The sequence below is a fragment of the Rutilus rutilus genome (genome assembly GCF_951802725.1).
Source record: "Rutilus rutilus genome assembly, chromosome: 6".
Lineage (NCBI taxonomy): Eukaryota > Metazoa > Chordata > Actinopteri > Cypriniformes > Leuciscidae > Rutilus > Rutilus rutilus.
Window position 1 is genome coordinate 40872462 of NC_140214.1, and position 16987 is coordinate 40889448.

The 16987-nt window shown below is 37.4% G+C and overlaps 1 protein-coding gene across 1 annotated transcript; it reads left to right on the plus strand.

Annotated features, from left to right (window-relative positions):
• Positions 1-649: 649 nt before the first annotated feature.
• On the plus strand, positions 650-15152 carry mcoln3a (mucolipin TRP cation channel 3a; the record flags this gene model as incomplete). The annotated part of the gene is made up of 12 exons (XM_084410337.1): positions 650-895; positions 1253-1417; positions 3259-3412; positions 3657-3738; positions 3835-3931; positions 4320-4419; positions 4907-5019; positions 10223-10372; positions 10878-10979; positions 11248-11370; positions 13462-13668; positions 14025-15152. 12 exons carry the CDS (start codon positions 650-652, stop codon positions 14169-14171), a joined length of 1686 nt encoding a protein of 561 aa, XP_084266463.1. The 3' UTR covers positions 14172-15152.
• Positions 15153-16987: the final 1835 nt, after the last annotated feature.

Sequence of the window (16987 nt, forward strand, 5' to 3'; positions counted from 1 at the left end):
ATGTAATTACCTTATATTACCAGTACTTTCTTAGGTAACTACACATACTGTAAAATAAAGTACAACCCAGTTTTTCCATGGACTGTCAACAAAATGTTAATTAACTGTCAGCTTGGAATTTTGAAAATGTGTTTTGCCGGTAGCCATGCTTGCGAAATCTCAGTCATTATAATGCTTGAATTACATATTGTGTCACTGATGAGTTGAATATAAGAATTCATTCTCTGCTTGACTGACTTATAAAATGTTTAGTATTAAGGGAACAGATTCTGGCTGATTCAAGCATTCATTTTAAGTTATTTATCTCTTATTGAGGGATGAGACGTTTGTAATCACAAGTTATCGCAGCATTTTCATATTTTTTATACTTTTCAGCCACACTCATAAAGAGTGACAGACAAATGTAGTGAATGCTGCACAACCTGCTCAGATATGGCTTATCTCTGTAGTAGCGCATCGTCTGCTCTGCAGAATGTGCTGATTTACTGTAAAAAAATGTGTCTTTGTCTGATTTTGACTTTTAACAGCACTCATCTAACTCAACTTGATGAGCTCTGGTTATGCCAGTTTGAAAAAAAACTGCACGACAACAGCTTCAGTTCCTCAAATGTAGGAAACCCCAGTGTGTGTTAAGTGGCGAGTCACTCAGATGCTCCGACTGCAGAGTGAGTTAGGACAGATGTCTGACAGGGAGCCTTTTTTGTGTAATGCTTCAAATAATCACCTGGCATGCAATGGGACTGCTAAATCCCACGCGGACCCTCAGATCGTGGAAAACTTCAGGAGAAAGCTAAAATATTTCTTCATGAGTCCATGCCAGAAATACAGAGCAAGAGGTCGTAAACCATGGAAAATGATGCTGCAGATACTCAAGATTGCCATTATTACCATTCAGGTATGTGATTTCATTTACCCCAGAACTACTGATTATCAAATTAAATAAATAAATAAAAATTAAAAAATACTTTTTTATGTAGTCTGTCACAAATATTCATCTGTCTTTAGTGTGTAATGTTGCTGTTTGAGCATGAAAAAGTGTTTCTGAACTCCTGAAACGCCTCCATTGTAGTCTTGAGTTTCTTCCGGGAATGAACACGTCACAATATTCCTCATTATAATAATTCATAGCCAGAATAAAGGGGCGGGGCCTGGTTGAGTTAGTTAGTAGTGTGTACATTGCAGTTGCAAAGTCACCTGAATGTCTAAAGTGGACTATTGAAATAAAGTGTTACCTTTTGTATTTGTTTCACAGTTGGTCTCTTTTGGATTGAGCAACGAGATGATGGTCACCTTTAAAGAGGGAAATCTCATCGCCTTCAAACATTTATTCCTGAAAGGTTACAAGGACAGCAATAAAGATCATGCTTTGTACACAAGACCTGAGGTCCATGACCACATGATGTATGCAATCAGAAGGGTAAGTCCTTTGGGTTACTGTCACACGGTGGTAAACCCTCACAAAGCAGATTCAAGAGAACAGTCTTTATTATAATCCAAACACTCAGGGGAACATAGGAATCCACATAGGAGAAATACCTCAACAAATTACAAACGAGAACCGACTAGGGACTGAACTGACCGAAACGGGGAATATAAATACAAGGCAAACATAAAGAGAGACAGGTGCAAATCATAAGTATCCATAGAAACGAACAAGGACGTAATCAGTTACCAAGGAAACAGAAACTAAACAGAGCGGGGAAACAGGAACTAAATGAAACAAAACAGAATATGAAAAATAACGTGACAGTTCCAAAATATGCTTTGGACCGCCAATGTAATATTCAATGGTGGACGAGAGTCCATGACGTCACAAGCAGAGCGCCAGATAGTATAAATGGGCTCCTGTATTACACATCATCAGATTTTTTTGTTTTCAGGATCCGTTTTGTTCGTAGCTTGTGTAATCGAAGATGAAATATGGATAAATCAAGCAGCAAGTGCTTTAGAAAGTACGTGTCCCTGTGTCCTCGTTTCATGACACCTGAGGATACCCACGATCTTGCTTGGGAGCGGATCGCAGCGGCGATCGCAGGTCCTGGAAGAGACCGTATTCAACCCATATTTTTCCTTCTCCACATTCAAATTATTCTGAATGGGGGCCTTATGTGAGCAAGGATACGTGAGGTTGTCCACTGTTGAGGCCAGCTATCTTTCACAGAGTGAGGCTTCTTTGTTAAAGGCTCCGGTCTTGCCATCTAAACCGCTTCAGACCACCTTGCGGTTGAATGGTAACACATATGCAGCAGCAGGTCAGGCTGGTGAGACCGTAACAGTCATCCCTGCTAGGGGATTTAGATCAGGGGCAGGGACTGTCTCCTGAAGTGGTTGCTGGGTGAATAAAAGTATGTGGGCAATGGACCGTTTACCTCCCTCCCCAGTTACTGTTAGGTCTTGAAGTATGGATAACTCCTATTGCGTCAACACCAAGATACAGCGTCGAGGCTCCACTTCGAAAGAGAACATCTCAGCTTGCGTATGCAACCCGGTTCGCTGAGAAGGGGAGGGAGACACTGCGTCTTGTTGCCATGCGCGTCTCCTTCAGACAAAAGAGTTGATGACATGTAATACAGGAGCCCTTTTATAATCACAGGTGCTCCACTTGTGACGTCATGGACTATTGTCCACCAATGAATATTGCTCATGCTTCTGACACCAGTCACACTGATGACGTCCCCCAAAGCATCTATACTAAGACACGCAGCAACAAACACGCAAAATTTAAACTTCAACTACTACTTTCTATGCCTTGAGAATTTTGTGCTGCTCTATGACCTGTACCTGTCTATCATAATATATCTACAAACACACACACACACACACACACAAACATGTTCTGTTTCTGTTCAGTTTCTCATTCTGATTGCCCTAGTTAGTCTTCTTGATTACGGATTACGTTCATCTGTGTTCCCTTGTTTAAACTGGTGTATTTATACTTGACTAAAAGTATAAATATATCAAAGTATATCATATTTTTAACTAAACTGTTCTGTTTAGTTCATTGTTCATTATTGTTGATAAGTTCACTGTTGTGGATTATTATTAGTCTGTTTTTCAATCAAACCCCTTTGTTGTGCGATTTCTACAGCCTGTAGCAACATCATACTTCTGTTTTATTCCTCACAGATATGTTTAATAACGCACATTACAAGGCTGGGTTTCATTTGAGCACAACTAAATATTAAGCTGCTAACATTTTAAATGACTGAAACTGCTTTCTTGTTTGCATCTGATCAATTATCTGATTTTGTTTGTTAGTATCTACACCTCGAAAACCTGACTGTGGATAACCACGCGTTTGAGAAGATCGATGACATGTTCACCCCTCTGTCCCTCTGTCAAGAGTTATATCGACACGCCAACATTTCACCCGCCACTGAGACCTTTGATATCGATCCACATGTAGAGACAGGTCTGTACCATACTTTAGCAAAATTACTGTGAAAAATACAAATATTATGCTCACAAACGCACTGTTACATTATTAGATGAAAAGTCAGACACCACATAGACATATAAACAACATTAAAAACTTTATCTAATCTGTAATAGATTTTTCTTTCAAGTGTTTTGGTCTCTGGATTTATATAACTGTTTTGTGTTTATTTTATATTTAAATATATTTTTTTTAATATATTTTTTAAAATATATTTCAGAATGTATTTCTATATATCCCATTTCAACCTACAAGAATAATGATTTAGAAAATGACATGAACCTCACTTTAGATTTTCAAAGGTGTGTTACACTACTTTCTTCTTTCAAATACATTCATCAGTTTTATTTTATAGAGTTTGTTATCCATGAAATTATATTTTTGTGATCCTTTCCCAGGTTGTTAGCCGTAAAAATCTATTTTAAAATAAAGGCTATCAACGTTCAAACTGTACGATATCAAGAGCTTCCTGACTGCTATGACTTCAACATTAATGTAAGTGTTGTTACATTTCATACATTTTTTGTCTTGTATAAAGTCTCAATGATAAAATGGCATGTCTCTATTTCCTTAACATCTAAAGAAAGTTGGTTTCTGCTTTAGAATTCAAAAAGAACATTTTTGTGAAAGTTTTTACTTGCCATAATCTCACAATTTCCAGGATTGGCTAATTGAGGTTTATCACATTTTGTCATATGAAAGCTATACATTTTCCTCTTCCTCTTCTCCAACCATTTTGTTCATGTCATACCATTTTGTCACAAGCTGACAAGTTCTTTACTGCTCAGTGTCATCTAGAGAATGACTGACTCGATGCTGGAATTCCTTAGGACAGGTTGAGGTTGACTGGATAAAGTGGGTAATCTGCTGTGTTTGCTTACAGATCATGTTTGACAACAGTGCACACAGTGGAAAAATCAAGATATCTTTAAGCAGTGATGTACAGATAAAGGGTTGCAAGGACTGGAATGTTTCAGACTCAAGTAAGTTATATTAAGTTATATATATATATATATATATATATATATATATATATATATGAATGATTATATCAAACCAAGTAACCAATTTGCGAATAATGGCAGAAAGAACTTTTCTTCAAGCTAACTCTACTTTTCTGATCTTTTGTTGTTGTTGTCCAGTTGATTTTTAGTGGCTGTATCCACTACATGTTAGTTCCTCTAAAGTTCACCCAGGCGTTCTAGCAGAATAATCTCAGGTTTCATTCATTGCAGTAACTGGGCCTGTTCCACAATGTTTGACGGCCAAAAAAGTCCAAATACTTTTGAATATACCCCCTACCCAACGCGTGAATCTGATCAGTTATCCAGTTGCTGAACAAATAAAAATTAGGACATTGAATACATATTTAGTCACCTAAAATTACTCCTGCTGTCCATGTAGCAGCTAACTAGTATGTGCCATACTGATATTACTGTCTAAAGGTCTCTTTTGCTGTGTTTGTTCCAGCAGACAGTCACTTTCGACTCATTGTTCTGTTTGACTGTGTGGTCATCTGCTCCTGCTTGCTCTCGCTCGTCCTCTGCACACGCTCAGTCTACACAGGCCTTCTCTTGCAGTTAGTAAGTCTCCTCGTCTGCTCCACTGAGCAAATCAAGCCCATAAAGGCACTGCTCTATTCTATTCTATTCTATTCTATTCTATTCTATTCTATTCTATTCTATTCTATTCTATTCTATTCTATTCTACTGTACTCTATTCTACTCTACTCTATTCTATTCTACTCTATTCTATTCTACTCTACTCTACTCTACTCTACTCTACTCTAGTCTATTCTACTCTATTCTATTCTACTCTACTCTACTCTACTTTATTCTACTCTATTCTACTCTACTCTATTCTACTCTACTCTACTCCATTCTATTCTACTCTATTCTACTCTACTCTACTCTACTCTACTCTATTCTATTCTACTCTATTCTACTCTATTCTACTCTACTCTACTCTATTCTATTCTACTCTATTCTATTCTATTCTATTCTATTCTATTCTATTCTACTCTACTCTATTCTATTCTACTCTATTCTACTCTATTCTACTCTACTCTACTCTACTCTATTCTACTCTATTCTATTCTACTCTACTCTACTCTACTCTATTCTACTCTATTCTATTCTACTCTATTCTATTCTACTCTATTCTACTCTACTCTACTCTACTCTACTCTACTCTATTATATTCTACTCTATTCTGCTCTACTCTATTCTACTCTACTCTATTCTATTCTATTCTACTCTATTCTACTCTACTCTATTCTATTCTACTCTACTCTATTCTATTCTATTCTACTCTATTCTACTCTACTCTACTCTACTCTATTATATTCTACTCTATTCTGCTCTACTCTATTCTACTCTATTCTATTCTATTCTATTCTACTCTATTCTACTCTACTCTATTCTATTCTACTCTACTCTATTCTATTCTATTCTACTCTATTCTATTCTACTCTACTCTACTCTATTCTACTCTATTCTATTCTACTCTACTCTACTCTATTCTATTCTACTCTATTCTACTCTATTCTATTCTACTCTATTCTACTCTACTCTACTCTACTCTACTCTACTCTATTATATTCTACTCTATTCTGCTCTACTCTATTCTACTCTACTCTATTCTATTCTATTCTATTCTATTCTACTCTATTCTACTCTACTCTATTCTATTCTACTCTACTCTATTCTATTCTATTCTACTCTACTCTACTCTATTCTACTCTACTCTATTCTATTCTACTCTACTCTCTACTCTATTCTACTCTACTCTACTCTATTCTACTCTACTCTACTCTATTCTATTCTTTTCTTGTCACAGTTGGTGGTTGTAATAAAGCACACGATAAAGGAGATCTTAAATCCAAGAATCAAAACATAAACAGGACAATAATGAGGAAACACAACCACATAGACATTGACGTAAAACATGGGAGTCTAAACAATCCAGGACCAGGAACAAACTGAAACTGAGGGCTTAAATACACGGGCAAACGAAGGAGCTGACGAGTTAATTACCGAGGGACAGGTGAATAGGATGAATCAATGAAACACATGAGAAAACTGGGTCAAAGAAAAACAGGCAAAAAGAAACTGGACTCAGTGAAAACAAAGACAAAACAGAACATAACCCTGGCAATTCTATTCTATTTTATGTTTAGGTGCATGAGAATAAAATAGTAATGTTTGATAAAAAAAAGGATCAAATTAAAGTTGTTGTAGTGATAGTCTCATTGCATGTATATTTATAATATAATAATTAAAATTATTATAACATAATTTAAGTTATAATAATAAAAGTTAAGGTATAATATGAGTTAATAGCACATACAAGTGTCCTATGGCGAGTTAGCAGCTTAGAGGCAACTGATTACCGGTACCTCACTTTAACTGAGTTCTGCTGAGTTCTGTTTGCTATAGTTCCCTTAGTTATTGATTATGTTCACCTGGCTATTGTTCATTTAGTTGCCTCATTTCTCCCTGTGGGTTTCAGCTCTTAAGGTGATGATAGACGGGGCAACTCTTTTGAGCAATGTTGTCAAGCAGTGTTGCCTGGGTACTTTCTTATTGAGAATGGGCAACACATGTCTATCTGGATCCTTTAGATCGGTCGTGGGCCCTGTGTCTCATCTGGTTGCCGGTTGATGGCAACATTGTCCTAGCCTGGTTCTACCAGACTCTAGTACATTTCATTTGTACAGAGAGTCTGGCCTCGCTCCATTGAGAAACGTTTACTTCCTTGTAGGCGGGTTCTCTGTTAAAGTTCAAAACTATTGGCTCTGCCCAGAGTCACTCAGGATCTGCCATAGCCAATCGCTAACGTGTGGTTGACTGTGACGTATGTCATGCGCCGAAACCGGCCGGCGGAAACAAGAAGTCCAAATGATCAGAGGATTATGTTTAGAATAAGATGTCTGTCAACGAGAGCTGCTGGTTTTGTTAATCGAATTTAAGAGTTCAAGGAACAATTGTAAATTGTAAATGTATATTTGACACTAAGGACAGTGATGTATTCAGTCAACTGTCGAAGCTAGGTCTAATCATTAACAATACGCCGCTGCGGTCGTTTCGGATCTGCCGCAAATGCTGTACAGTGATCACCGGCTACTGCGCGATATGGAAACAACTGTTCTGCCTCCTTCACTTGGTCCTCCATTAGTGCAACAAGAGGGGAGAAGACAACAACTATCGGCTTTGCATCCCTATCGTTCGCCTTAGCTAACTCATTCACCACTAGAACTGCCAGTCATTTTTACCGTTTTGAATTTTATATCTGCAATAACTTTGTTGAAAAAATAAATACAATCCTTCTGGTACCTGACTTTTCCTAAAAGTGTCTGTATTTTCATTTAAAATGTTTTTCATATAAATTACACATAAGGCAAAAAAAAACAAAAAACAAAAAACAAATGAACATAGCCTATTATTTACCTATTTCGGTCATAAACGGTCATATTGACCGCAGTGAATTTCGCGGTATTATTATACCAATATACGCAACAATAAAATGTGGTAAAAAATACACTAAACATATTCAACACAAATCATTTAAATGTAATGATATTCAGAACAGAACAAGAATGTAAAAATAACTAAAGCCTTTAGTTATTTTTTCATTCTTGTTCTGTTCTGAATATTATTACATTTAAAGCCAAAATGAAATGCTTTATAAGCGAAAGTGAAAGTAAGCGGCGTTAGGCTCACGCAACTCTCTAATTAGAATCCAAATGTTTCAACATTTGCGATGTATTTAAACGCTAAACTATTCTTTATCATAGGATTTTGAACTTCACTCACGTTCCAATATCGACGGAAAAAATCATCACATGGTACGAATTGTAGCCTACTAGTACTGAGAAGCAGTTGAATTTATATGTTAGGTTGACTATTTTATTATTATATTTTATTATGGCTATAATGAACAGGCTGCAATGCTGGAATATGGTGTGTGTGTGTGTGTGTCGGCGGGCGCGATCAAACAGTGGAAACATGAAAACATAGGCTATAGGCTATTTTGTTCAGGGCATCTACAAATATTATTTATTTATAAATTATAATTAAACTTGTTTAAATGTACAGTATGGTGTTGTTTTGTTTTTAAAAGACATCCTAGTACAATAAATGTATTAATCTCTCAATTGGGGATTTATCATTAAAGATAGCCCAGAGCTTTGAATAGCGATCAAAATGACTGCTTGCGGCAGTTTAGTAGTTATGGAATTATGGCACGAATTCTAGTGCTAACGGAGTGAGCTGGAAATCAAACTTTTCCCGAACCCGGTGGGGAGGAGGGCCACAACATCATTGCCACCAATAAAACTTAGCAAACATTGTTCTTGCTCCGGCTTTAACTTCTGTATAATCGGCCGTTTTGCAACAAAGGACCGAATAGCTTTTCTCACGTCTTTCTCCGCTGCCATTACTCCAACTCAAACTGACGCACTACATCAACGTCATCGTTATCAGCCACTCCCTCTGTTCGCTGATTGGTCCTACAAAAAATTTGGTTCTGGAAACCTAAGAATATACAGCAGTCCCAGGCGTAGTACTGAAGGAAAATGAAATTGAGCGGAAGTACGTAGGAGGGCGGAGCCAGGCTAACATTGTCCAGCAACATTGCTCAAAAAGTTGCCCTGTGTATCATCACCTTTAATTTCCTCACTTCATTGTTCTGTGTTGTTTCAGTTTGCATGGTTTTCTATATTTTTTCTTTGTGATTAAAGACTGTTCTTTTGGATATCACTATTCGTCGTGCGCTTATACAACCACCACCCCTTACACAAACTCCCACTGGCATTACGATGAGCACAGAAATACTGTGCGGCGGGAGCTTCACTGAATAGGTTTTCATGGCCAAACCGCTGCATGCATGCCTCACATCACCGAGTGCAATGCCAGGCGTCAGATGGAGATGGAGATACAGATACGGAGATACGGAATGGAGATACAGATGGAGTGCTGTAAAGCATACTGGAATGTGGAGCAGGGGAAATGTGTTCTGTGGAGTGACGAATCACGCTTCTCTGTCTGGCAGTCTGATGGGCGAGTCTGGATTTGGCGGATGATAGGAGAACCAGCCTGACTGCATTGTGCCAACTGTAAAGTGTGGTGGAGGAGGGACAATGGTTCGGGCTGTTGTTCAGGGGTTAAGCTAGACTCCTTACTTCCAGTACAGGGAATCTTAATGCTTCAGAACACCAAGACATTTTGGAAAATGCTATGCTTCCAACTTTGTGGAAATAAAGTTTGGGGAAGTCCTCTTTTCTGCACAAAGCAAGGAGCATAAAGGAGCATAGAAACAAGGTTGGATGAGTTTGGTGTGGAAGAACTCGACTGGCCCACACAGAGTCCTAACCTCAACCTCATCGAACATCGGGATGAACTGGAATTCATCACTGCTTTACTGGATGAATGGGGGGAAAATTCCCATAGAAACACCCCAAAATCTTGTGGAAAGCCGTCCCAGAAGAGCGGAAGCTGTTATAGCTGCAAAGGGGTTACCAACTCCATATTAATGTCTATATATTTAGAATGTAATGTCATTAAGTGTGTGTATAGTGTATATGCATCAATAAAGGAAATGGAATCTGCACTCCAAAGCAAACAGAATTCAAAAAAGCATTAATTAAGCCGTGAATCCATCTAGTAATCAAACAACAAATCTCCATCCTGAAACTAAAGACAAAAGCTAATCAGGAGCAGGGGTGTGTGACAAAATGTCGACAGTAATAGCTATGTTATCAACATGTCACGTGTTTTCTCTCCGCAGGAGTACACCAAGTTTGTGTCCATTCACCACGATAAAACAGTTTCCTGGTCCGAGAGAATGGAGTTTATCAACGGCTGGTACATTCTCGTCATCATCAGTGACACGCTGAGTATTGCAGGTTCAGTTCTCAAAATATGCATACAGAGCAAGGTGAGCAAGAGACGGAGGCTGGAAGTGCCCCGATTATGCTTTTTCAAATATCACCTTTCATGTAGTGTGTAATAAAGCTGTTGGTGAATGTAAAACATCTGTAAAGTTTCAGAGATAAATGGAGTTTTTGTCTCTCAAAAGTGATTCTGAACTGCCTGAAACCAATTATCAGTCATTCCAGTCTCACTTCCAGTTCGAACGTACGTAGTTTTGTAACAAATTTGCATAATGGCAGCCTGTGGTCTTCATTGGCTGCCGGTGAGCAGGGTCTACTCTGACCCTCAAACACTGTAGTGTGTCTGAGACTGGAAGAGTTTGGCTTGTGTTGTTCATGTCGAGAAGACGCTGTTTTCTGCTGACAAAATCCACTTTGATGAGATTGATCATCAAAATTAGGAACCTTTAAAATAGCATCATAGGGGCACTTTAAAAGGAAATAAGTCACAGTCTCCTCACCAGATAAGCATGTGTTTAGATGTATGTTCAGTAACTGTCTTGTCTTCAGGAGCTGACGAACTATGATGTGTGCAGTATTTTACTGGGAACAGCAACAATGCTTGTGTGGATTGGAGTAATGCGTTATCTGAGTTTCTTTCAGAAATATTATGTAAGCTACTCATTTGTTCAGTTTTTGGTGTGTAATCAGTTAAAGTGTAAAGCAAAAAGACTCCTCACACTAACTAAGGACAAGTGTCCAAATTCAGTAAAACTATTGTATTGTTTTCAAACCTAACAGACCTTCTGCTTGTAAAGTGTGCTTGTGCTGTCTATTTCTATTGCCACTGTTCCTCCACATTCACTGGTTCGTAGTCTGCTTCGTAATGAATGACCACGAGTCTGCTTCTCTTCTGAAACGAGTGTGTTTTGGCCTCCAGATCCTCATCCTCACCCTGCAGGCGGCTCTTCCCAACGCCCTCCGCTTCTCCATCTGCGCTGTGATGATCTATCTCAGCTACTGCTTCTGCGGATGGATCGTTCTGGGGCCGCACCATGAGAACGTGAGCAAACACACTACCAGGAAAACGTTTGGGATCGATACGATTTTTTATGTTTTTAAAAGAGGTCTCTTCTGCTCACCAAGGCTGTGTTTATTTTATTAAAAATACAAAAATACAGTAAAACAGTGAAATATTATTCCAGTGTAAATCAGCTGTTTTCTATGTGAATATACAGTAAAGTGTAATTTATTCCTGTGATCAAAGCTGAATTTTCAGCATCATTACTCCAGTCTTCAGTGTCCTTCAGAAATCACTCTAATATGATGATTTGATGATCATAAAACATTTATGATTATTATCAGTGCTGAAAACAGTTATTTACATTTTTATTTCAGGATTCCTTGATGAATAGAAAGTTCAAAAGAACAGCATTTATCTGAAATAGAAGCTTTTGTAACATTTAAACACTAGCGTTCAAAAGTTTGGGGTCAGTAATAATTTCTATTTTATTTTTTGGGGGAAAGAAATAAAAGAAATCAATACTTTTATTCATCAAGGATGCATTAAATTGATAAAAAATTACAGTAAAGACATTTATAATGTTACAAAAGATTATATTTCAAATAAATGCTGTTCTTTTGAACTTTCTATTCATCAAAGAATCCTGAAAAACAATTGTCCACAACTGTTTTCAACACTGATAATAATAATGAATGTTTCTTGAGCCTCAAATCATCATGATCTCTGAAGGATTGTCACGTTGTGGGTTGTTCCTTGTTCCTGTTTCATGTATGTCATGTGATCCCTTGCTCAAGTCATGTGATCCTGCCATGTGTTCCCTTGTCTGATGTGTCATGTTGTCATTGGTTCATTGTTTCATTGTTCACAGGTGTCCCTCGTCTAGTCAATTTAAGCCCTCATGTTTGCCCTGTGTTTTTGTCTAGTATTTAATGTTTCTTGTCAGGGTTTTTGTTCTTGTTTTGAGTTTCCAGTTTTCAGTCTTTGTTTTATGTTTGATAATTAAAGTTGCACTCGGGTTCGCTACATCTTGCCTCCATTGGAATCATTCATAACAAGGATCATGTGACACTGAAGACTGGAGTAATGATGCTGAGAATTCAGCTTTGATCACAGGAATAAATTACACTTTAAAATATATTACAATAGAAAACAGCTGTTTTAAATTTACATAATATTTGACAATATCACTGTTTTTTCTGTATTTCTAATCAAATAAATGCAACCTTGGTAAGCAGAAGAGACTTCTTTTAAAAACATTAATAATCTTACCGATCCAAAACTTTTGGCTGGTATCGTATAAAAAAATGTACCCAATGAAGATGTTTCATTTTAAGAGGCCCTTGTAGCTATAATATACCAAATCTGCTGATTTTACATGCTTATAATATCCTTACATTATTATATTGTCCTTATATAATCTAATTATATGTATAGTGTTTTGTTCATCCTTATTCTATGCATGGGTAGTGGACATCAAATACATTTCCTTTACATGTAGTATGGCCTCATCTTAACTGAGGAATTAATGAAATATCTGTGCTTGCACTAATTAATTTGATGCGCTACAGCACCATTTGTGTGAAGGCAAAATGAAAAACTGCTTGAACCCTCAATTCAATATTCATGCGCTTTGTACAGTCAGAGAAACTTTACACAATATATTACATAATTTGAAAGAAGAAACAAAATATGTTTTGTACCCATAAGATTGTCCTTGGAAACACTAACTTGCTTTAGAAAAAATGGATGAAGTATCTGTTGCACATTTCCTGTGCTGACTTTTGTACTTCCTGTCTGGAGTGCCTTGTCTGTAGTTCTTTGTAGTTTTCCTGTTGATCGTCACACCCAGGTTTAGCTTGTGTATAAACAGCCCTTGTGTTTCCTCTGTCAGTCGTTGATGTTTGTCACTCATGCTCCTTTGTGTTCTTGGCTTTGCTTCCGCTTTGTTTTCGTTAAAGCAGTCCTTGCACTTAGATCCGTGCCTTCCTTCCCTCTATCCCAAAGTAACAATCGCATATTAAACTTCCCAAAAGTATGTAATATCAGCCACCCATTTAAGCAGTTTTAACAAGCCTAATTCATGAATGAATGAAATGAAGAAAAGTGATAATAATGCTTATCTCTTCACAGTTTCGGACATTTAACCTGGTGGCGGACTGCCTGTTTTCCATGATTAACGGGGATGAAGTGTACTCTTCCTTCAAAAAGCTGCGGGACAAGACCTACGTGGTGTGGCTGTTCAGCAGAGCCTACATCTACAGCTTCATCTCACTCTTCACATACATGGTGTTGAGCCTCTTCATCGCCATTATCACAGACACCTATGAAACCATTAAGGTGAGTTTATTAAAGCTTGCTTCTCGCATTTAACACTCAACAACACCGCAGAGCAAGAGGCTGCAAGTGAAACTGGATGTTTTTCCGGATATATTGTGTGTGGCGATTGCCTCTGTAAGCCTGTCACCACAATGCTGTGGTTTTGTGGCGAGTTGTTTTTGCTGCTAACACACTCACTGATACTCGGGCTGCCTCTGAATGATTGGATTATTCATGTTGTGTGCTGTAGTTTAAGAGTTTAAGAGTAGTACCAGGCCTTGTTCACACAGCAGCAGAATGCAGTTATCAGTCTCACACACTGACTGCTGTGAACAGAGCCACCGATGCTAATCATCATCATCTCTCTGTAACCGCAGCACTACCAGACGCGAGGAGAACCGGCATCAGAACTGCAGGCGTTCCTCGCTGAGTGCAGGGACACACCGGACTCTGGGAAGTACATGACGGATGAAGAGTCCTCCTCCTCCTCCTCCTCCTCCTCCTGCTGCCTCTGTTGCTCCTGAAGCTCAGGAGAAACTCCTGCCACATCTCTTGTTACTGACATGAAAGGCTGAAAGATTGAGAAGAAGGAGCCAAAGGCTTTTTTGATGTAATATAAGTGTCCCAACTTACTCATGTGTTTTTATATTATGTAGAATTTATTATATTCGGTTCCCAAAGATGGGCATAAATACATGAAAATGTATTTAAAGTAAAAATACAAAATACCTCAGTAGAAACAAATCAAAATAAATTATAAAAGTATTTTATATTTTGAAAATACATGTGAAATCGTCCATCCAGTGACGTTTCACTATTCGGCTGAAATCTGTCTGGATCTATTCTGGATGCACACAACATTCTGGTGTGTAAAACTGCTGAGAAACGTGTGTTTTCATTACCTCTTCCCTTTTCCATGTACAGTAATAAGAATTTACACACACACACACAAAAAATCCATCACCATCATTACTTCTCAACATCGATACTGTAAGTGAAGTGACTCGGTCAATACCAACACTATAGTCTTCTGTAGAGCTGAATGAAACTCAGTTCATAACTGATGGACTTTCCACATGTATTGAGCTGAATCAACAGAGAACTGACCTCGGATGAATAAAGACACTATTATTGAAGTTTGCATGATCATTATGTTCCTGTTTATTACCGTGAAGCTGCTTTGAAACCATCTTTATTGCATAAAGTGCTATAAAACACGTTTCAGGTTTTGAATGGATGTCAGTGGAGGAGAGGCTTCAGTACACTGAATAAACTGTGTGTGTGAGAAACACATCACTTAATATGTTAACAGCTGATCTGCTGATCTTTAATGGATTTTGACGTGAGCTATATTGTGTTAACACTGAAAACATTTGCTGTATTAAAAGTCACTGTTAATTTTTGTGACAAGTAGTTTACAACACTTCTCGTTCATTTCTATGGCCATGTCCCAAATCTGTTATTTAGGATGTAAACCCTGTCCAATAAAAACTGTTATGCATCTTGTCTTATTGTCATTTTTATTGCACACTTTAAAACTGAGCAGAATGCAATAGGTTGACTTATTCACATCTCTGTGAGGTTAAGGAAGCATGAGCAGAAGTGTTTTTCTCGAGCCGAGGATTCGGAACCATGTTATAGTCTATTGAGACCATCTTCAAAGGCTTTAGAAATTATTTCTGTTTGGAATAAGTCATTTTCACTTTAAAATGCCAATTTTTTCGAGAACAAATTGATACACTTCTTTCTTAAGTATAAAAACCTTCTGGTTAAGGCATGTAAAGGTTTAGCTGGGATCTAGTTAGACTTTAGTCTAAATGTGTTCTTCAAAAGAGCCAGTAGATGTCAGTGTTTACCGTGGCTTCAGACAGAGCAAAGTATAGTAAATCTCACATCACTTGCACAATATATTGATAGCTTTGTCCACACACTTTATTTTCTCCATTTTAAGGTTTGTAATCCACTGACGTAAATGTAAGTTTTATAGATCATGTGACTGGATGGAGACCATTTATCATTGAAGAAGCCTATAGTTATGTAAACAATGTCCATATTTCATATTTCAAAGCAGCGGTGCAAATAAAGGCAATTGAAAATACTGCAAACCTGTGTCTGATCCTCAATCATGATCTGCGGACTGAACTGTTCACTGAACATCAGACACACAATGAAGGCTATTATTACCGTTCTGTGTAGTATGGAGCCCCCCCATACAGAAATGTAATATATTCACATATATGTGAGACACTGTTAAATATATTGAAATATATTTTGAAAATATATTTTCAACATGCATAAAAATTCAAGCATAACAGTTGATCTACATGTTGCATGTATAAATATGTGTACATGTATGTGACAATATATTTCATGCCTCATGTCATATGAAAATACATGAGGCATGAATAGTGTCACATTGTCACAGATGGTGTTGGGTTATGTTTCAGTTTCTTGTCATGTGCTTCCCTGGTTTGTCATTTCTTGTGAACCTGCCATGTACTCCCCTGTTCATGTGTCTTGTTCTCATTGGTTCATTGTTTTGTTCACAGGTATATGGTCACTGTCTCAAAGAGCATGCACAAAGTCCAAATTAAAAAATTCCCCATCGTCTAAATGAAACAATTCCCCATCGTAAGTACACATTGATGGCCTAAGACACGAAACGAGCGGTTTGTGTGAGAAAACGAACAGTATTTATAGTTTTTAACTCTTGTACACAACAATGAAAAACCCCTTACAAAAAATAACTGCAGTACAATGAAGTACAACTGCAGTAAAACTGCAGTTCAAAGCAGTATAATTGCAGTACAATGAAGTGCATCTGTAGATTTGCACTGCAGTATAACGAAGTATAGATACAATATAACTGCAGTACATTGAAGTTCAACAGCAGTAAAACTGCAGTACAAAAAGTACAACTTCATTATAGTGAAGTATAACTGCAGTACAACTGTAGATCTGCTGTATAATGAAGTATATTGAAACCAGATTGAAACAATAACACTGATGCACTGATATGCATGTGAAGACTTTAAATGCAAAAACCTCATCTGACTTTTTTTTTTTAATCAGGCTCCTATGTTTAGGTTTAGTAATTTCACTTTAATGGCAATGAGGTCATTTTAGTTGTCATTAAAGTGAAATTATTGAAACTAATAAAGGAGCTTTATAAAAAAAAATAAAAAAAAAAAAAAAAAAGCTTATTTAAATAAATAAAAAACCTTCAGATGGACTTTTTGGTTTTTGCATATGAAGTCTTCATAGGTCTACCGTTTGTACTGCAGTTATGCTGTTTTGTAAGACGAACTTTTTCACCGCCCGCATAAATTGCCCGCACGTG